Below are 24,497 nucleotides of genomic sequence, written 5' to 3'. Positions count from 1 at the left end.
ATGCATTAAAAATGCTTATAACCGTTTTAGATATTTGAGTGTCTATGTAATTAATGGTATCTCATCATAATATTGCCTTATACAATAAATTATACAGTGAAACTTCCATGAAACGAACTTCTATTTAACAAATTATTTTTGAGAACCATGACCATCATTGTTAAATAATGTTAATCATGTGTTAATTCTATTTAACGAATTCCTCTATAATACTAACATTTTTTGTTCCCCATGGGACATGAGATTTCGTTAAATAGAAGTTTCACTGTAATATAATTCATACAACGATGTATTATATATTATAATAAGTTGTATTAGTTTTAATCAGCTTTTATTGCATTTTTAAAACTTAATTATGACTTAAAAATAAAAAGACTCAATATTTTTATTTTAACAACCATTTTTTTTGTTTTTCAGTTATAAAATTTTGTTATTTTGGAATTTATTTCACTACTCCTAGCTCCCACAAGTCATAACTAAAACATCCTGGGTACGTCACTTGGTTTACGTAAATAATATTATAGTGTACACTGTGTAATGTAACTGGTGAATCGAATAATATTATAGGATGTGATCAGAGGGAATGTATATAATACACTGACACACACTTGTACATATCTCGTAGTGCTATAATAATACATCAGTAGTTTTCGAGACGTCTCGCCGCGATGGAAGCAGAATTTTATCGCCTGTCCGCGTCTACCGTGCAAAACTTCGGAGCAACAGCGATGACTCATTTATCCGGCGGGAGTATAATATAACGTGTATCTATATTATAATAATATACGTATATAATATAGACACGCGAAGGAGCGAACCGGTCCTAAATACTTAATCGGGTAGGGCACAGCCGCCATAAATAATTCACCGTGTAAATTACCATGACCGTACTCACACATAGGTGTCTATATATTATTATATATTATATATAAATAATATAGTGGTTACACAATTTTGGCGATCGAAAACACGGCAGCGTTTATTTATCGTGTTATTCACGTATACCGAGACTACGCGTTACGTCGTTAAGATTTTTCCGAAATTTCCGTTGTCGACATGGTTATATTAATCAAATAACAAGGAGATGATCGAGTTCAATGTTTCAGGGTGACCATGAGAAAATGTTCCGATGCTTGCACTTATTCGCGTGTTTCTTCAAATGTTACGGTACGATTTATTATTCGTTTTATACGGATTCAAATAAGTACACATAATAAAGCACCACACTCGTTATCGTGAATATACGAGCGTATAATATTATCTCGTGGAGTTCATTTTCGTCGTAGTCTATACTCTATAGACAACAAATTCAGAGTTAAAACTTAAGCTTTTGTAATACAATTTGGTTTTGCAGAAAATTTTAACAAAACTAATTTAATATTATGCCATATAATAATAATTGTAACTTTTGGATTTAATTGTCAACTAGTATAAAATATATTAAGTATTTAAATATTTATTTATATGCGACGATGCATATTGTATAGGTATTCGTAAACATAATATATGTAATTGATATACATAACTGATAACAATTTTTTTTATTCGAGAAGTCTGCATAATATAATTCATGATAAATAATTACAATATCTTATGATGTAAGATTTATCAAGCAACGAATTCGTAGAATTAAGTAATTACTTCAGGTATACTTAGGTATCTAATATCTATTAAATTTAAATAGATAATTTACGTATACAATATATAAAACTGATGTCTTTATAAATATATGTATGCGCGCTGTTCCACTACAGTTGACTATTGTGTGAATCATGATTTATTTTATGATTTACATTTTATTCAAATAAAATGTTTTGTATAAGTGATAACTGATAACCAAGTACCTACTACACCGAGTAGTAAGATTAGAAACAAAACTTCTATACGTGACTATATACATTTCACATTTATACAACGTCAGTCGTCTAACCACGCGTTAGAAGTATTCTTTAATGTTCAGTTCAGTATAATTTATTGAAAATTAAACGAATATCGGTGAATAATTATATATGTTTTCTTATTTTTAATAATTTTTCTGTTTTAAAATATAAAATTATATTTTTAGTAGGTATACGTTTTTCAAGAACAAAATTTTAATGGAATTAGCTAAAGATTATTAGGTATTTAGATGTAGTATCTATTATATTTATAATGATCCATTTTTCATTTATTTAAAAATTTGATTTTAATGAAAAGAAACACTTGAAGAGAACAAATATTTAAGGTTTAGTAAGAAATCTATGTCGTGATAATATTATACTCATATAAGTATATCAATGTGTTTTAGAAGATAAAATTAATAAATTATTGTTGCTGGTTTATAAATATGGATCTTCAAGTGTAGAAAAAATAATAAAATAAAAACGTAGAACAAAGGTTTGTTTGAACAAAATTACGATATTATGTTCATACGTCATTTATCACACCAGTTATAATAGGTATAATGTTCTTAAACGACTAAGCATATGAAAATCGTAAACCACAATGGCTTATGGCATTCAGATCCCAAGTGCTGATACGGGAAAAAATCGTTTGAGACGTATAAATAGGTATCTATTCTAATACTCGTGACGCAATTACGATTATTTAGTATTTACTATAGTTAGGTAATAACTGCTGTTACTGGTCTAGATATGACTTATTATTATGTGTAACAAAGCTATAGTGGAATCCTAGTTGGTAGATATAAATTTCTACTTAAATATGTCTATGTGCGTGTGACGTGTTCACTGAATATACTAATCGTAACATTAAGCTGTTTTTTTTAAACAAATTACTTATTCGTTTCCCGGCGCAATTGGTTACAGTCGATTTTGATCGATAAAATAGTGCACCACTTTTTAACGAGGACGTTTCGTAGTTGTACATTCTACTTTGGCCTCCCCCACACAGACATACTATAGTTTAGTTATTTAGTATATCATTACCCATTTTCCGACACTGATATGGGTCCTAATGAACATTATCGTGTGGGGGCGAGAGCGTATAAGTTAATTCATGATTTGTATAAAAAGTTATATGAAGTAAAATATAAAAAATCAGTTAAATAGTACGATATTAAGTTTATAAAACTGAAATTATCAATAGTAATTATTATTAAACCATTCATCATAGAAGTAGGTAAAGGATTACTACTATTAATTTATTATACATCTATATTTTGTTCTTGCAGTAGCCAAATTGTACCTACATATTTTTTAAAATATTTAAAGAGTTATTGACTATTGTGTTTAATTATAATTTTAATTGTCTTAAATGTTTTAATAATATTTGACCCAGAGCAATTGGGAAGTATTGGCATTTGCCAGGGATCGTGTTATATGATAGAGAAGGTGAATTACGTAAATATGTTTTTTACACATTTTTCAATCGTGATTTAAATACACATAGTTTATTTAACAAGTTTATTTTTTTTTGGTATACTCAATATAGTACGACGTGTTTGCGTTATGTTTTAGATTTTATGTGATGAATGTATTGATTTTACAATGATATGTTTTTTTGTGTGTGTCCTCTGTACATGATAACTTGTCAAAATAATGTTTCAATTTAAAACTTCAAGAGTGGTTTCTGATAGCAAATTGAATATTCTTGATGCATTATAGAGGTCAAGTTTCTAGTAATTTTCAAAATCGTCGAGAAAAATCATAAAAAAGTGACTGAAAATAGGAATTTTCACGCAATATCAGTTTTTGTCGAAATCGATTTTTTTATTGTTGTAATAAAAAAACGAATCACTACAAATTTAATACTTATAATGTTCACCAAATGTTTATAATAATGTTATATATACACGGGTTTCAAAGTATTCAGGACTTTTTTGAGCTATTTATAGACAACTGAAGTTTTCGATTATTCTATAAGTATTTTTTTTTTTTTTGAAATGTCGAAAAAACTTGAAAATTTAACACAAGGTTTTTTATAAGTTGTTCTTATTGCAGTTACAAAAAAAATTAAAAGTTATTAGCCATAATTTTTTTTTTACAAGCGTTTAAAATTCAAATTTTTACGAAATATGTCAAAATCGCAAACATTTGCAAGTAATTTTGTAGTTGAAATTTCATAAAATTTTTAGTATTTACATCTGTATAAGTTTATAATATTAAACACAAAGTTTTCCATAAGTTAACTTCCAAATAACTATAAAGAAAACGAGCGTCATTATAGAAAAAATGTTATGACCGTCTGAATTTTAATTTTTACTAAATCGCAAAACGATAATGATTTATCCTCAAAGGATTTTAAATATTTGTTATTATTTACAAAGTACAAGTCGTAGATACTTGAAACTTTCATCAGTTATTTTGATCGGGTCTTGTGTTAGATACCTACTGTATAGCAGAGTATTATCCACTCTGACCGCCTTTTTTGCCTTATACCTACATCTAAAATTATAACGTGTGGTGGTGATTGATGGATTTATTGTGCCTATAAGTGTTTGACAAACTATCGTCAAAAACATCTCTGCATTTTATTTTATTTTAAATTTAAAATTTATTGTATTGGAGTTCATTAATTTTTTTTAAATTTTTTGTCTTATAGTTATATAACTATGCGGGGGTTGTCTTCAATGATCGATGATACCGGCGGTGGCTGTGACAATGATTTTGATCAGTTTCAAGGAAATGAAGCAGAAGATCATTTTGAACCGTCGTTGTTCACCGAATATTCCCCTCTTCCACTACCTGAAGATGTGCACACTGCTTTCTTGGCCACCAACTTGTTGCTGCTCTACCTGAACCTGGCTAGGCTGTCGACTATGTCAATCAGCGACGCACATCAGCTACCGGTTACCGTCAACGACCGTGACAACCGCACCGACGACGATAACAAGTGAGTTTTTTGTCAAACCTCCACAATATAGGTATACTGTAGCTGTGGTTCAGATCGTTCTTAATAGACAATAGTATCATGGATATATTAATAATATTTTTCTATATCAGTGGCCGTTGTTCGTAGTTAACAGAAACTATAGACTATAAAGGATCAATGATTAACAACTTATTAAGATTTAAAGTACAAATTCAGGCCCAAAATATAGCAGAAATAAAATGACTAATATCTAAGAATATTAGTAAAAAACCTCTAAAAAATTAAAATGCTAGTTTTCATCATTAATAACTAATTTTAAGTACAAGCCATCCACTTTATTACGATATACACTATTATATTCCATTAATGAAGTTAAATCAATAAACATTTTTTAATTTTATTTACGTGGGTATATCTTTCTATAAGTACATTAGAGGAAAACAAATATAGTTTATAGTAAACTGAGAGAACATTTGTTGCTTGATCGGGTTTTATTCTTTCTAGTTCTAGTACAACCTTTACAACGCAGTAGGTAGTTTTGGTATCAAAGATAATTCAATTACTTATAGATACATGATTTATGGGCTTTATAGTATAGGAACTTCTATCCTGTAATATTTGGATATTGTATGGTGTTTATTTCAGATTACAGTTAAATTGTTTTAAACTATTCACTATTCGTATGCTTGACGAAATATGATTATAAAAAAATTACGTTTAAACAAATTAATTTATAAATTATAACTGCAATAATTAAACAAAAGCGTAAAAATATATTTATATTTTATAAGTGAAAAGTTCAACGAATACGATAAAGTATTAAATTTTGTTAAGTATTAAAAATAATTTGCATATACTACTACATTATATTTTATTTTCTAGTTTACTGTTATTGTAAAATTGTTCAGTCTGGGTCACCTAAATCGAATTCAATAGCATTACCTATATTTCTATTTTTTTTTTTTACGAAATTCGTGATATAGTGTGTTATCAATTACCTGTTTATGAAACTAATACTTCGTTGGGATGCATGACCAACGTGACATGGTCATCAAGTAATGCTATATAGCCATGTGTTTTGATGGAATGAATACTACCTAAAACGTGCAGAACTGCAAACCCAATTCAAAATATAACGTATTGTATAGAATATAGGTATTAATAAGTAATATGCTTATGTTAAGTATAATATGCTATTCGTTTCTATCCAAGCACAATTTATTATGATAAATTATAAGAAATAGTTAATTAATTTTTTTCGTCTGATTTAACTTAAATATTTCTTTATATTCAATACTATAAATAGGCTATTTATAAAATTCATAGACTTTATAAATCAAATATATATACATGACATATATACATATTATGTTGTATAGTTAGGTATATATATTTTTTAATAGAAGAAATAGTAAATTTGATAAAGTATAAAATATTCATTATGTCTAATTTTGTTTTTAACTTTCACGTAAGATTGGTCCATAATTTGGACATGCATTTTTAAACCTATATACATTACATATTTAATTATAATGATTATAATAATAGGTATATTTTAAGTTTGATGACTAAAATTTGAATCGAAATTCTACTAAATTATCTAAGTGCGGAAACATTATTGGTCTGATGACTACCTTTATAGCTATTATGACTTGCATATTCGTAAAAGTGTTCCCATATGCTCATTGCTCACATACATAATCCGATTAATGTCAATTCAGGAATATTTAGTTTTTATAGTAGTTCATCTATATCTCTATTATGTTCTACAGTTACCGGATATCTAATGACTGGTAGGTACGTCATTGAAGATATACATTCCGGATATGTCATCTACTGTAGTGATGTATAAACCTGAGATCATCACGTATTGATATTTAATAGGTTTCATCATATTTTGTAAAGCGTAACTTTAGACAAAAATGACATCAGTGTTACATAAGGGATTCCTATTTCCTTGGGAAAATTTATATTATACTAGGCACTAGCATTAAATAAATAAATAAAATCCATTCTCTGGGCCGGTAATTATACGTCTTTAAAGTTTGTAAACGAAACTGTAAGAAAATTGTATTTTTCTTAAACATAAATTAATATTGTGTTAATGAAATTGACAATCCATAATAGGAATACAAATAATAATACAAATTTAACTTCCAAACGGAATATCTCCGATAAATCTTTCTTTATCATTCGGTCTTAACAAGTAAAACGTGTATTGAATTATTTAAGTATAAGGTATGTGATAGGTATAATAATAGGAATATCAGGTAGTAAATACACACATAATACATTTCGTATTATTCATGATTCAAGGGACAGAACATATTTTATCCTGTAAAAAACGTATTTTTTTTGTCTATAGCTTTATCATGTCGTTTTGAGGAAACTAAGTAACCGGCTCACAATAATTTTAACAATAAAATGTATTTTGTGGTTTCAAGTAGATATATTTACCTATAAAATAAATAATTAAACCGTTTAATTAAAAGTTTACATTATATATTTAAGCTTCAATATGACGTTAATTATATTCAAGTATCTGAAACTATCGCAAATGAAAATCTATTCGAGTTTAGATAAAATATTGATATAAACAAAAATACTTTTATTATTTTATAATCTACAACTATAGTATACTATTATAAGATATATAAAGAATGTTTTTTTATGATACATCAAACGTGTCGGTATTAAATAATGAATTATTCATACGTACGTCATATCAATAACTTGTTTAATTATATTGTATTATTTACTATAGTATAATAAACTGTCTAATATTATTTAAATCGCTTATAATTTAGTCAAATAACAGTTTCAATATAATTTTGGCATTAAATATAGTACATTTTTGAGATAAAATAATAAAACCAAATACCTACCTATAAATAAAATACTATTATAAAATTCTTAAAAAATATTGTTCTTATTAAATATTGTATCTATCTGAAAACTAAAATAGTATTACATAGGTAAATGTGACTCAAAGATATTTAATAGCATAAGATAGTGGCATAATATTTTTAATTACCTACTCAAAAACTATAGCTAAATTATGCAATGAAATGAAAATAAAGGACAGTGCGTTTAAGCACTTGAAACCGGCAATCAAGGTTAACTATTAGGTCTTATTTTAATTTCATTACCCTTTTCCTATTATAGAGGAAGTTTATTATGGGATTGATCGTGATTACTAAAACGTTCGAATAAGCTTTAAGCAGTAATAAGAAATAAAACTTGTTATAACCACACTTATGCAGACATGCAGTAAAGAATCAAAGAACTTCAGAAAAGTAATAAGTAATAAAAATATCAGTAGAATTCTTTATTAACGTAAATACGAATAAAAATGATGCAAACAATAATAAAAATTTTTTTTGACCATATTCATATATAATTATTTATATATGCACACTTGGGAGATTGGCTATGTGTCGAGGCTATGAAGCGAGGTTTCAGAAATAAAATATATAATGTATCAAAATTCCACGATGATATTATCGAGAAAGATAGAAACAAATTACATAAATTATGGGTTTTTTTTTTGTTTTTGATCCTGGTGGATACATTATAAATTTATAATTATAATATTTATAAATATTACACTATTGTGTGCAATATGCATTTGCGTGTTTATACAAATATTAAGGAAAAAGATGAACTTTTGAAGAAAATATCTAGATATGTTTGAATAAAGGACAGTTATTTTTTTTTGCACTCAATGCTATTAATTAATAATTTCTGAATTTAGGCAGATTGCTAGTAGTTTAAAATGACAATTTGTAACCTACACATATTTATATTAAAAACGTAACAATGAATAAAATATGTATTCAAATCCCACTCAAAATTGTTGTCAATGTATATGTATAAATGATCACTAATGCACGTTATATTATTAAATTATTTTATAAACCAACGCATATTTCTCAATTTCCGACTAGGCGTCAAGTGACCATGACAATGTAATTTTAGTAGGTTGCAAAATATCATACATATATATATATTTATAGTTAAAATCCATACTTAAATTTGATCAAGTACGATGTGGTAAAATCTTGATATTTGACGTTGTCTATAGATAAGCTATAACGGCTAAATAAGAGTTATGATAAAAACAAAAAACACATCGAAACAAAATAATAATAGTATTAATGTATTAACGTTTTATTTCGAAGAAACTATACTCATGACTTATTTGTTTTCTTTAATAGTCGTACAATGCGTAAAGTCACCAATTAGTTATTTTAGTGTACAGCCTAAACTGGATATCATAACAATAATCTCTCGACCTACAGTTTCAGTAACAGAAATTTGTATAATAACATTTTTGAAAATGCATTTCCTTTACAGTGGTTCGCCAGTGTCGGCGTCGGCAGTGAGCGTTACTACCGCCGAGGTGCAGGCTACGGCAGAACGGCGCTTGAGCAATGAACGGTTGCCCGGGGAACCGGGACCGTCAACAGACGACAGGCGACCGTGGCCGGCGGACGCGACAACCTCGGCGGCACGGGTACCGCAGCGACATCACCGTCATTATCGCAGCGACAGTTGCCGGCCACCGCTGCCGACCACTGCAGAGCAACGCCACCGACATAACCGCACCACCTCCACCGCCGTCGCGCCCGCTATGATAACGGTGGCCGCGAGCGGTTCCAGGGCGGCGGCTAGGCCCAAACCGCGGACGCACGGGCCGTCGTCGTCGATCCCGTTTCCGGTGGACGTGGTCGACAGGCTGCGGTCGCCGATGGCGTCGCCCTCCAGGCCCAGGCAGTACGGCCGCAGGAGAAGCGTCCAAGACGCCGTCGCCTCGGCTGTGATGCTGCAGCGACACCACGAGGGGCTCCAGTTACAGACGGCCGTCGCGGCCGCTGGCGACACCGCCGCCGAACCGGATGCGGGGCAGCTGCACGCGTCCGGCGCCGATCGGGATCAAGGACAGGAACCGAGGCTCGTCGCGTCGATCAGGTTAGTGTGCACAATCGCGATCTTAATTTATTATAAAAACGACTAGGGCCGAACGATTTCTGCATGGATTATCTTATTTTGTTTTCTATATTCCAATTTCATATTGGTAATCGGTTGTCAGTCGTGTCTACGATTAGATTCACACCGAAAAGCGTGCTTTGAGCTTTATAGAGAATTTATTGGGATAAACGATTGTAAAATCGTATTTATCTATTCGTTTATAATGATGCCGATGTAGTTTTATACATTATGCAGTAAATATATACTATTTATAAACTATATCATAACGAGGTCTGTTATATCAAGTAAAATATGAAATTTTATCTTAATATACGCGGGCTTGGTAACTATGCGGTTAATATGTTTAAGTTTATTTAATAATCGTTAGTATGACGCGTGTTCGCCTTAAATATATTATGTATTATATAGTTTTGTCTGGAATTTAGTGCAACGTTTATATAAGAGAACGATGTCGAAAAATTCTCGACGATCAATATGAAGGTGTTAAATATTAAGACAATTAGTTGAATTATTATCTATTATCTAAAGAAGTTTACAAAACTGATAGTAAAATATTTTTTTTTATGTTATTTGCAATCAATGTTTATATAAAAACTAATTAATGGTTTTTAGATTTCAAATATTTCTTTTTTGCACATATTTTATCACTTTTTGTCAATTATAAATCGTATCCTTCACCTTTGCTAGGTATATTTTACACACGTATATACTCGTACATTTGCTTTCTGACCTACTTAATATTTTTCCGAGTATTTTCAAGTCTAGTTTTGATTTCGTTCCTGCAAAATTCGCTTCAACTTTATTGGTCAACTGAAGCGCTTATGTTGTCTTGAAGTTGTCGCTTCAGTGACCATATGAATAGGTCATAGGTACATAATAATATTATGTATTGTACCAAGAGCGTATATGAGTCGAGACCATGAGGGGGACGAAACTAATTTTTATTTTTTCGAGTAAATAAATAAAAATATGAGTACCAAATTTAATTATTAAATCAATGTATTATATAGGAAAAATATGAGTAATGGGGGGAGGGCAAATGCTCTCTTCGCCCCCTTAAATACTCCCTTGTATTGAACAAGGGTTAATATTTATAATTAATATTTTTGGAGGGCAAACCTAACGAATTCTGGAGTCATCGCAATTTGATCGAAATATATTATTTTATCAATTTTATCTAAAACAAAAAATTAAAGGCTAAATCAAAAAAACAAAATGAAAATCTCATTTTATTTACCTATAAAAATAAATGTCGTCCATGGGCTGCTATTTGGTTAAAAAAGCGTCGTCTATCTTAAACGACGCTTATTTTATAGCAGACTAGTCACCTGTTATGACTACTTAATATGAGGTCTACGTTATGGTATAATTTGTTTATTGTATATTATATAGTAAAGAAATATGGACTAACTATCGACTTTATTAGATGATATTATTCAAAACATTTTAATAATTTTATGTCAGAAGTACGTAATACAATGTAAAAATTTTAAGAGTAATTGAAGTGTCAGTTAGTAGTTATAACTTATAACTAATAGGTATTACTTAATGATTGATATCAAATTAAGTTAACTTAAGACGTCACAGGGTAGTGTCACGTATAATAGAAAAATACGCATTTAGAAGTATATCAAAATATTTGTCGTAAAAGTGAAAATTATACAATATTTTAGTAAAATAATATATTCCAATATAAAAGTATATTACTGTTGGCTACTTTGATAACATTTATATTGGTTTACTCGTATACGTCATGCATCTCATTGATCGCCCATGTTATTTGTATATAATTTTCTGATGCGAAATAATTAATATCTACCTACAGTTACGCGTATGGTGTAGGTATAAATATAATACGTACCTACGCATATTGATATACTTATTTTAGAATTCATCATGTTTTTAAAACTAATACGTTATATTATATAAGTATAATATGTATAATATACCAATTTAAATCGTATATCAAAAAGAATTATTTTTATACAATGCAAGTGAAGTTTTTTTTGTTTATGACATACAATTTCTATAAGTGCAAAATTTACGAAATATTACACCTGCTAAAATAATAAAGTTGTGTACATAGTAATAATATACATATTAAAATAGGTAGTATTCGTACGTTACTTATTTAGGTCACGATAATTCCACGTGCGCGTTTATGTTTTATTAAACCAATGTTTTGTAGAGAGTTTCGTTGGGGACTTAAGTTTACTGATATTGTTAAACTTTATGTCAAGTATTGCTATATTTCCATATTATAATACCATAGCTTTACAATTCTCATGTGATAAGAAATATCGACTAAACATATAATAAAATATATATACATATTACACATAATATAGTACTGCCTACAGTTTATTTTAAATTTGAAGATAGATACAAATTTATAAACGTATAATATTGTATTTGTGAATTGCAGATACTTAAACAAATACATTGTTGATCTGGAAAACTATAGATTCGCTATGGTTTCAACTATGTATGTTATAAATTCATGACCGTATTAGATTTTAATCTATTATTTAACACTGATTGAGGTCACATGGTCAATTATTTATCATAACCTAACCAACAACTATCAATACTTTGTTTTGAATATTGATCATAATAAACGTGAATATTTTAATACATGCAAATACCATCACTTTATATCACCTTTAACACTGCAACGTATCAATAAAATTCCAATTTTATAATTTAAAGACAGTTTTGGCCTTTGGGATATCTATTAATCCTGTTAGAATATGAACACTCGCAATTTATTTTCAGAACAAACAAAATTTAATATATTTTACAATTATTTATAGGCGCCCACGGACTGAGTTACGACATAGATATTAAAAATGTGTTCAATTATAATTTTTCCACATCTAATTTATTGATATAACGCCAAATATGTAGGTTGGCATATAAATTGCGTGTATAAACTATTTCATTGCTAAGATAATTAAACGACTTAAAGATGAATGTATCTATTATTTTCATGAATTTAAAAGTTATACTCGTTCAAAAAAAAAAAAACAAAATATTTTACTGCATTTATATTTTTTTAACTTTTAAAAGCTATAGTTAATAGTTCTTTGTCAATTGTTCATATTAATAGGTATTAAATTAGTTTACCTATGTAATTATTTTTATAGTATCTGATATTGAAAAGCTAGAAAAACGATTAAACAAATCACGAATTCCAAATCATTTTTTTTTTTTAATTAAATTAAATATGTAATTTTACGTTTTAGTATAATTTAAATTAATTAAATATATTCAGAGGATCGTTTTTATTTTTAATTTCTTTAACGAGGGCGAATTGATCAAGTCGCTAAACCAAATTCAAAGACGAATAAGTATTGTAGATTTAATATAGGACCTTCATCAAGGTTTTGCTAACCGCAAATTATCTCACAACATTAAATCATCTTAAATAAAATTGCACATTTAACGTAATGATATAATTATTTCTTGTATATAGTATATGCATTAGGTATTCATTATAATTATATAACAATTTATTATCATTGCCAATTGGTGTAATAATAATAACGCTGAAAAAAATAGCTCTTCATTTCAGTTAACATACATATTATATTGAATTTACTATATTATAATAATTACATAAAAAATTATTTTTTGCGGAACGACCCTCCGATTGGAAAGGAGCACGTTTGTACTATATAGATGGACAGGTGTAAATCGCGCAAATAGAAAATGTGACAGGTGGATTTTTGCTTAAAATGTGATCATTATAAGTTTTTTTTGTTCACCAATCACCTGCTGTAAATTATAAATATATTATGCTATCATCGTAATATTATAATATCAATGATTCAGAATAAATGCTTATACTTTAATGTATAATTTTGAATTTAAAGTGCGTTTTGTTTACTATATTTGTTGGAGATTAAATATTAATGAAAGTGATTGTTAATCAGTAGATGTATTTATTAGATCAAATTTCCAGCTGGTACTTAACAAAATTTGATAAAAAAAAGTATTTTTATAAAACGATGGTTGTTCTAACCCAGATATTTATACTCTACTTTGTTTATAATCGGGTGCAACACGAATACACGATTGTTCACTTTTTACCTTTTTACCTGAAAAAAAAACAACACGATTGTGCACTTTTTACCTTATATCTTTGAGTAAACACAAATATTTAAATGAATATAAATTCAAAAAAAAAAAAAATGAACCAATATTAATAAAAACCTAATACATATAGTAAAAAAATCTAATAATACATTACATTAATTACGTGTAAAAAGAGGAATAATAATCTGATATTCGTCTATAAAAATAAAAATAAAACTTAATAACGAAAACAATAATAATTATTAACATTGGTAATTTTTTTGATTTGATATTTATTTCGGTGGAGAACGATTTCGTTAATTTTTCAATAAATTGAGCCACTGATATACATAAACCACTCCGCAAGTTCCACATTATGTATATTATACACGATTCCGCATATAATTTTAAATGCAACGTTGCCATTCGAAAACAAAATATACATTATTGTAAGGGCCGAGCCACACTCACAGATATGTACTAATATATTAGTATATAAAATATAACTGTGGCCACACTAGAGTGATTTTGGCACGCGGTAAACATACAAACGGTGGCACCCGGTAACGCGCGTTAAAATGACGAGCGGTACTCGGGCGATACACTGGCGTTTTCACCGCGCGTCAAAATCGCTCTACACATAGTGTATAACAAAATAACGATATAATGAAAATCTCGATACAAACGAATAAAACTTTCGTTATTATATTTTTTTATGTTTTATAATAACAAATGTTTTAAATTGTAAATTAATAGCTGATAATTTTTTTGTGAATTTTATAATTACTTATTACCTGTTTAATGTAATTGTATACAATATACATTGAATATAGCATCATAATATCATGCCTTTAAACTTTATGTTGAGCAATTGATTAAGTAGCCGCTAGATGAAAGTACTCACACGTTATACTAACCAACCAAGAAAAAATTAAAATTTATGTTAACGAGAGTGATTAATAGTATTTAATTATTTGTTTTTGCTCAAAAAAAAAAAAAAAAAGGTAAAAGGTGCACAATCGTGTTACGTCCGTTTATACCTAATAGTTTTGTGTTATACTCGTATTAATAAAGTTTAAAATTTTTTTACTGTAAATTGGTAATACAAAAAATGTATTATTATCTAACTATAAGTTTTTAGTAGTGTATTAGCTTATTATTATTGTTTTTTGGATCACATGCTGGTTAATATAACTTTTTAAAATTATTATTTGATAATTTTAATGATTTTTTTCGTACTTCTCCGTCTATAAATTTTAAGTAATCGCTTTTATTTACATTTTAAAATATTATTGATTATATATATATATTATATATTTTTTTTTTGGATTTGTACTTATTAAAAATTTAAAAGTAATGGAAAATTAGGTATATGTTTGAAAAACTATTAATGGAAATAAAAAACTATATTTTTCATAACTTCATATTTTGTTTTGATATCAACAGTGGGATCCTTTATTTATGATTCTTTATAGTTTGATCCACCTAAATTTTATTTTTTACTATAAGTAAAGCCAGTACAGGTTAAATAGCTGTATGAATTATTTTCATTTTTAGATATTTAATAATAATATTTAGTTTTAATGTCTTATACTGTAATTAGTTGTCTGTAGTTCGGTATATGTATTTATTAATTTGATTTTTTGATTTAGGCTTGTATTTAGGTCTGTCGAATATTAATGTAGCGATAGATTGCATATGATTGAATTTAAATAGAAAAAAAAAATTAATTACTATCGCAATGGTTATTTTATTACGAAAACGATGATCGTAAATAAGTTGCATAAGTTGTTTTATTTTTTGCAAGAGTGCGGTTTTCTAACAAGACGTAGCGCGTCGTAACGAAGGACTCTAACAAATAATTGATTATTGTAATGGTGGTTGGCATACCGTTAGGTGGTGGAAAAATTAGAAATAATTTGTAGTACATAACTAAATAGTAAATACTAATACGCAGATTGTACCACTTTGTTCGAAGTCATAAATTTGTAAATCATATTTTTCCAAGTTGATGGCGTAGCCAGCGGGTAGGCCTGGTAGTAGGCCCAGGCCTGTTCACTTTCCTCAAAAATAAATGTTTTATATCGTAATGAATGTAATTAGTCTATATATACTATATGACTACTGTAGATAGGTACTCTTAGAACTTAGTAATAAAATATAAAATAAATTCATATAATATGCGTATAATAAATACGGCATGCTGTTATTTTTTATTTAATAAAAGTATTCATTGATAATCCTTATACATCAAAATATCGGGCCTTCCCAAGAAAAAGTGTCTAGCTATGGCACTGTTCCAAGTGATTTGTGAGTATTAATTTTATACATGTTTTCTATAGGTATTGGATAATAGATTCGAGATATATTAATATTATATTTCCATGTACAAGAATATAACAAAAGATAGGTTTTAATTTAGTGCTGATAAAGAAGTATACGGCCAGTTTGGAAAAGTTAAAAAAAACATTTTGATTTGAATATACCTATTTGTTCCGACTGTTAGATCGTTTAAATAAAATAGTATTATAGTTGACATTTCCCTTGTTATAATATTATCAAACTCATAAGTACAACAATTATACTTCGAACCAACAGTAGATATTGAACTAAATAATGATTTATGAGTAATATACCGCAGTTTTTATCCTAAATAATTTTTCATACTTAATTGTTAGTTAATAATAAGTTATAAATTAAGTGTATGTATATAATATCTTAGAGTTGCTGGTAGGTTGTATTATATGTGTGTGCACTTGAAATGTGTACAGTGTACACTGTACACATTAAGTTTAATAAATAAAAACGTTTTTCTGGTAATTAATTGATTAATCAAATAATATCTTTTGTGAGTGGTGTGTGTGTGTGTGTGTGGGGGGGGGGGGTATTCTATTTAAATTCAAATGGCCTAATTTAAATTTTGTATTCTATTTATTTTAGTATCAAGGTTTAATTATAACTTATTATTAAATAAGACTATTTTATAGTATATTTATAAGTATATCATTACAAATCACAATATCTTGACATGAATATGTCTTTTAGTTAGGGGTCGTTTTGAAAATTTGTATATGACATCGAGAATGACATCATGAATAAAACCGTTGCTTATGCGATAAGATAATTATTCGTGCTCTGACTATTTTACTCCGCACAAATCTCATCATCCTAATATAATTGACTGAATTCAATAGCCACAAGAAATCCATATATCAATATCTCTGTGTACGGTGTAAATATACATATATAATTTTTTAAATAGGTACTTAAGTTATAAAAAATATGTCACAAACCATTATATATATAAAAATCACTAAATATTCTAGTATCTATAGAGATATCACTGGCGTTAGTAAAGTAAATTTGAAGATAATTTAAGTATAATTATAGTTTTTTCAGTCACCTAAGTCTATTTGAAATTATAGTAGTAATTTAAGAACAAATTCAAAGTAGCTAAATTTCAGAGATCGATGGTTTCGAAAGTCTCGTCAACTCTATGCCATCAGAATGTAAATTCATCGAGGGGGGTACCTAATAGTAATTGTTGAGTAACTTACAAACTCACGAGAGGTTAAGTATTTATGCGTGCTCTCGGCATAACGATCTATCATTATCGTGTTCGTTATCGTTATACTTATTCTACTGTTCTTTCTTCAAAATGATCTAATAAAACATAAGTATAATAATGACTTATGTTAGCCACACCTATATTATTATAAGGTTTAAGAAGACCAAAATTTTGAAGTAGGTGCTGCAGTATAAATATTAAGTTACATAATAATATGAGTACATTTGTATACAGGAGCAGTTGTCTTAATACTTGTCTAATAGTTACAAACTTAATAGGACTTCAAATTATTTGAATTTACACATTAATAGATAGTTATGTAATTCGATTATGATTAGAATTGTGTGTATAATTTACAACTATATCTCAATTAATTTAAAAATAGAAAACAAAAAAAAAAGCGATTTATAGCAAACGATAAACATAAATTGTTAAGCATAATCCGTGGAATAAGACATAATAGTCCATATCATAATGCAATATGTAACTAGCATCTTTTCGATATATTTTTGTGATTCTTTTAAGTTTTAATACAAACATATACGAAGAGATTCTTTTCTCGGATAATACTCATTATTTCCAAATTTAATATTTTTATTTAAAAATATGTTATTCTTACATAATTTCCAATTGTAATAAAATACATTAAAAAAAAAAAAAAAAATAATAATATATATTTTAATATTTTTTAGCGTTGTATTTTTTTTTTTAAATACAGCATACATTTTTAATTTTACATTTTTTTTTTTTTCAACCCGAAGGTTGGTTTACAACTCCAATTCTCCATTCTAACCGATTACTCGCCTTTTCTTTAAGTTCCTTAAAGGTTTTAACTTTTGCATCACATTTAATTTGTCCTATATAGGAGTTTCGGGGACGTCCTGCAGTTTTCTTTCCTTCTATCATACCTTCTAATATTATATTATGCAATTCTTCTGGGTGTCTCAAGGCATGCCCAACCATTTTCCATCGTCTTTCTCTAATCGCATCTATGAGTGTACGTTTTTCTCCCACTGTTCTGAGTACTTCTTCATTCGTTTTCCGCTCTATCCAGCTTATCCTTTCCATACGTCTCCAACACCACATCTCGAAGGCTTCTAGTTTTGTCTTTTCGGTATCATTTATTACCCAAGTTTCACATCCGTATGTTGCAACACTCCATACATATGTTTTTATAAGTCTCTTCTTGATATTGAGATGTATCTTTTTTGATGTAAGCAACTTATGTTTTTTACTAATTTTACATTATGAAATAGAATATTTTCCTGCGCATTTTAGTATACACAAAATCGAAATTTTAACGAGTAGTTAATGAATTATAAGTATTTAAATTTAAGTAAGCATAGTAGAGTTGACGACGGGTTGATACGGGAATTTCTACCAAAATTTTGCTGTCGCATACTTCGGTTATCTGAACTTTAAATACAATAAAAGTTAATAACTTATAAACTACTCATCTAAATTTTGATTTTAAAAATCTAAATGAGAGTTATTTGTTACTCAATAAAAGAATTGTTTTCAACGACAACACATTAGAATGATTCAAAGTGAATGTATGGATATTGCCGATATTGGATATGAGCTATTGATTTTTGAAAAAATAAATATTTTTTGATCTGAGCTTTCACGCCACCGTCACGCTATTATTACATAGACTGCGTTTACCAGTCGGATAATATTACGAAACCCTAAACTGTCTTATGATGTTTCGTGTGAAAAAATTACGTTTTAATCGACCGACTGAAATAAAAACGTGAAACACTTGGGGAAAAGTGGCTCGTAGTGTGGTGTCACGATGACGCCCACGGACGATGACCGTTATAATAAATATGGTGCGTGTTATATACGTAGGTTATAAGTATATTGTATATATCGGACAATCTGCAGTAATCTTATCGGTATTTTTATTATGTTTTTTTTTGTTCCTAGTGTTCCTACACTACTAAAGATTTTCGACGGTATTCTTTTGTTTTTAATTATAGTCGATTGTTTATTTATTTTTTACATCATGCAGTCCACATTGTAATAAATTTATTAAAACTCGAGTTTCTCACTTGACCGAAAACAATCGGGACATTATAATGCGTTTTGTTATCGAATCTGTGTATCTAAGCGTTTCAATATTATAATAATATGTGGATAGCAAAGTTAATATATATATATATATATATTATATATATAGACACAATATACACAAATATTATATTCCCGTAGATTTCTCCGCGTATCAGTGTACATATATTATAATATAGTACACGTACATAATGTATTATAGTAATTGAAGGATCGCCTCATTAACATTGGTAGTGGAACCGATGAGTGTGCTGACTTCACTGCATAGTGTGCAACGCACATACAATTACTTACAGATATAGCTTTTAAGTGTCTTCCAAAAGTAGAGTCATATGAACCTAAATCCCCTGTGATGTTATTATAATATATTAGTATATGACATTATGTGTTTATTTTAGTTGTTTATGGCCACACCGCTTATTTTTAAATTGAGTGACGTACGTCGTACATGATATAATAAAATTTTAAGTTTTTAAATTATTGTTTTATTGTTTTTGTTTTTTTTTTTTTACAACCGACTTTTGACAATTTTAATTTTACACGCAATGCTTTTCAATGTCACGTTTGCCAAGTGCTGAAAGTGCGTTTACGTGGATTTTCATCTATACAGTTTTTATATTGCATTATATAATAAAGTAATAACTAATAACTCATTAGTGTCGACATGTAGCTTTATCGTCTTAACACAATTGTTATATACTTATATGTTTAACAAATATAAAAATAATATACTAAACAAATCTCATTTAAAATATTTATTGTAGAATCGAATGATTGCTGTATTTATGATGGATATTCAATCAAGTATTCGAGTAATCGCACCTGTTTTAATACCAAAATATAATCTGGTTTGACGTAATATCATTCATAGAGATAATATACGTAACATTTAAATTGACAACTGTTGGAAATTAGTTTTAAATTTAATTATTTCAATTTAGTGCGTTGTAAAACTTCAAGGGTATTCTTCGGAGATAAAAACATTACGATATAGATTATTATTCAAATATGTACATTATTTTTTAAAAATATATCATTGGAAAATAGTTATGGTTTCAATAAGTTCAAAGTAAAATTGATATAGTTTAGATTTTAACATAACAAATTACTATATTTTTTTTATTCTGATTGGTAAATCTATAAGTTATAACCATCGTTTCTTAGTTAATAAACCATTTAAAATACTGAATAGATATAATAGAGTAACTGGTTTATCAAATAATTTATTCATTATAATTACAAATTACAAATTTATAATATGTTTATTTTTAAATGATATATTATGTCTCATATGATATAATATTACATATTACACTTCTTTACATATTACACTTCTAGCTCGAATAATATATATTTATACATTTATTATTTTACTAAATTCTTTTAAAAATTCTACACCCAACTAATAACAATGTACCTACATCTACAGTATTAATTGAGATACCAGATTTATAAAACTGGTAAATTGTATAATATTATTATTTATTGTTTGATAAGCAAATATGCTTATAATAGTTATAAAAATAATTATTATGTTTACCGCTTTCAATAGAAAACATGAAATTTGTCTTATTACCTTTAGTCGATTCAGAGTTGGTTATAAATCATTTATCAATGATCGATGTTTGTGCGTTACCAAATTTAATGTTAAAAACCGGTTTTTGATAACTGTAAAAATAATTAGGCATAAATGTTGAAGTTTACATGACGTAAGCAGAGTTTTAAAATTTGTGGCATGGGTATAATATGTCTGTTTATGTACGATACTTTTAGAGGATATATTTTATATTTTTGGCCAAAGTTTCATTTATATAATTTTTGAAATCATTTATGTAGGTATTAAATTTAATATAAAAACATATAAAAAACTATTTATAACAGTAGTATTCAAGGTTTTTAAAGTGTAAATGATTCAATAAATGAAGTATTTTAGTACTCTAAGTAATTAATATATATTTTTACCGTCAACTTTAAAAAAAAAAAAAATTTAATTTCTAAATAAATATAACCTAATGTTATTTAACAAAATAAGAAGTTTAACGAAAAAAATTAAATTATATTAAGTATGTTTATTTATTTATTTATGAATACATAAGAGTTGAAGTCCTTTTACATATACCTAATCGTATGCAGTTATTGAACATATTTTAAAACAAATAAAAAATAGGAGCTCGGGTAATCTATGTCATCTAAAAGTAAATTATGAAGTTGCTTTGATAGTCTTTTTTTAAGTAGATAGAGATAAGAAATTTTTAGATTTTTTTCAATAATAGAATTTTGTTTCATTGTATTGTTTATCCATACCAAAGGACAATAATCCAGATAAGAGCGTACAAAAATAACAATAAATTGTTATTAAAGATGAAAAGTCATTAAAAGAACCACAAATCCGTTTAATAAAGCTTAAAACGCGCTTCGTTTTATTTCTTGTTATTTTATTTAGAGCTGAACAATTTAATTTTGGGTCGAAATTACGCTAAGATTATTAAAGATTTCAATATTTGAATTATAAATAGTATATAAAAAGTTTATGGGCATCTCGTTCAGTTAAAATTCATAAATTTACATCATTTGTAGATGATTTATTGAGCACTAAGTTTGAATAGTATTGATATTATTTTGTAAGCTAATCGCATTATTATGAGAATTAAGAATTGTTTACGAGTTTTAGGTCATCTGCATAGAGAAAAATATGTGAACTATTGATGACATTTGAATTAATATCATTATTTAAGATATTAAAAATAATATTATGTTTGTATAAAACAATATAACATACCTACATAATATTATATTTATTTAATATTGTCATAGATAAACTTCTAAAAACTATACATCCTCGATCATTATAATAAACCATTAATTATATCAATACATATTATTTATTAATAGGTACTGTTTTTTAAAATAACAAGTTATTTACAAGTTATAAGTTGTTATTTAAAATAACAAGTACTCGTATATTAGGGTTATGGCATTACTAGAATGAACTGAGAAAAGGCTATGGTATTTAGCCCATAATTTCCTAAATAATTTTATTATTATATTGGGTCCGATAAAAAATTATGATACATTTGGTAGCCGGTATTCGGTAATCGACGGTGTAACATTATGTTACATTTTATTTTTACATTACTGTTCCATTAACGTTTCAACTTTGATATTGAGTTAGTAAATTTAATATTTTATTTAAGTATAATTTAAAAATAGTAATATTATAATTCACCAAATTGATTTATTTCAAAAAAAAAAAAAAACAGTACGCAGTCATAGACTATATTACTATAATGATTTTGTGGAGCATTTTTTTCTTTTGTCTAAGAAGAAAGTTATTTCATATCTATATGAATCTGAAAACAGTACATGTATAAAATCCTATCAGTTATGATACTTTTTTTTGTATTTTTCATTTGTTTTAAATTGTATTCAAATGTTTATCGTTGACATTAAAAACATAAAGTTTAATAATTCAAGTAGGTATGTATATAATTGTTTATGAATTAATTCAGAATATATTTACTTAATTACAATAATGTTTACATTGAATAACATATTTTATTATTACGTATTGACCGTGTGATTAATGGAATTAATTTTTTGAAATTGTATTATTTAATACATAAAAAGTATATCATGTATATTGTGGATATTATCTTTATAAACTCATCAGTAAAATAATATTATTAGCAGTTGTTATTAACCATCACCTAATGTTACACCTAATGATGGTATTAAACACTTTATAATATTTATTTTTAGTTCAATAAAAAGATTAGAACCAAAACTAGCACATAAATTATTGAGATATTGCAAACACTTTAAGTGGCCCACTATTAAAAACAAAAATTTCGAATATAGAACCGATTTCAAGTGAATGGAGCTAGCTAAGCTATACCACTATTTTTTTCTATTTTTCATAACTTTATTTGCGAGGAAAAAGTATTTAACAAACAGTGTCCTCTTTGCTATTAAATAGTTTAATGTGCAATTTTGTTATGTGTTATTTTTGTTGTTGTGAGTATATAGATTGATTTCGACAAACAGTATAAAAGTTTTAGTTTAATTATATTCTACCTCACATAAAGTGTACAGTTTGAGTTTACTCTTATATTTAAAATAAAAGTACCTCATTGTACCTCTTTGTTTTAAATCTAATCTATACAATAATTTTAATAATAATAAAAGTTTTGTCTATAGATTATTTGTACTAGGTGTGCTTAATAAAGGTATATATTTTATAAGTTTATTCATTTGTTGTAATTGTTAGTTGTCATCTTTGATGTAAACAAACGCGTAACCCGAATAAATTATCGAGTATGTTACAAATACTTATTTTATCTTTACTTGTTTTAAAATTGCTGTTGCTAGTACTTTTTAGTCATTTGTATTATCATAATGAAATATTTATTAAAAAAACGGTATTTCGTGGCCTTTCATATAAAATTCGGAGATATTCAATATTATTATTGCTCTAAAAGGTACTGCGACGTTCTCTTAAAGTGTATATGCGTTTTTAAGACGATGGAAGTTTATTTACACTGTAAAAATTACGTAAAACTAGTTTTTTTAGAAAATACTGATAACAAGTGTCTGTGGGGCCATTAAGAAATAAAAATTTGACATTTTTTACGTTTTTATGCAAGTACATTTATCAGTCATCGCATTGGATCATATATGTGAAATTTTGAATGTGATAACTTACTCCTTCACCAAGTGTTGTACATAATGTAATTTTTTCAAAAAACAGTATTTCGTGGCCTTTCGTATAAAATTTGGAGATATTCAATATTATTATAACTCTAAAAGATTCTGCGATGTTCTCTTAAAGTATACATTACGTTTCTAAGACGATGACAGTTTGTTTACACTGTGAAAAATACGTAAAACTAGTATTTTTAGAAAAAACTAACAACAAGTGGCTGTTGCCTAATAAGAAATAAAAATTTGACATTTTTTACGTTTTTATGCATATATA

The 24,497-nt window shown here is 27.4% G+C and overlaps 1 protein-coding gene and 1 long non-coding RNA gene across 2 annotated transcripts in view; one reads left to right on the top strand and one right to left on the bottom strand.

Moving 5' to 3' along the window:
• The window catches only part of LOC114123484 (sodium-dependent transporter bedraggled), an 81,696-nt gene that overhangs the window by 14,880 nt on the left and 42,319 nt on the right, over positions 1 to 24,497 (top strand). Inside the window, exons 2-3 of the mRNA XM_027986490.2 lie at positions 4,543 to 4,833; positions 9,169 to 9,783. Of these exons, the coding sequence (XP_027842291.2) occupies positions 4,553 to 4,833; positions 9,169 to 9,783 (896 nt within the window). The 5' untranslated portion in view covers positions 4,543 to 4,552. The remainder of the gene's footprint in view (positions 1 to 4,542; positions 4,834 to 9,168; positions 9,784 to 24,497) is intronic.
• Positions 5,805 to 24,316, bottom strand: LOC126551494 (uncharacterized). The gene is made up of 3 exons (XR_007605409.1): positions 24,225 to 24,316; positions 21,099 to 21,190; positions 5,805 to 5,924 (listed from the first exon to the last, which is right to left on the bottom strand). It is a non-coding gene; the product is annotated as an uncharacterized LOC126551494 (long non-coding RNA).

This window comes from Aphis gossypii, chromosome 3 (assembly GCF_020184175.1).
Source record: "Aphis gossypii isolate Hap1 chromosome 3, ASM2018417v2, whole genome shotgun sequence".
NCBI classification, from domain to species: domain Eukaryota; kingdom Metazoa; phylum Arthropoda; class Insecta; order Hemiptera; family Aphididae; genus Aphis; species Aphis gossypii.
The sequence above is the reverse complement of the archived record's forward strand: the minus strand, read 5'-3'. Positions and strand labels throughout refer to the sequence as shown.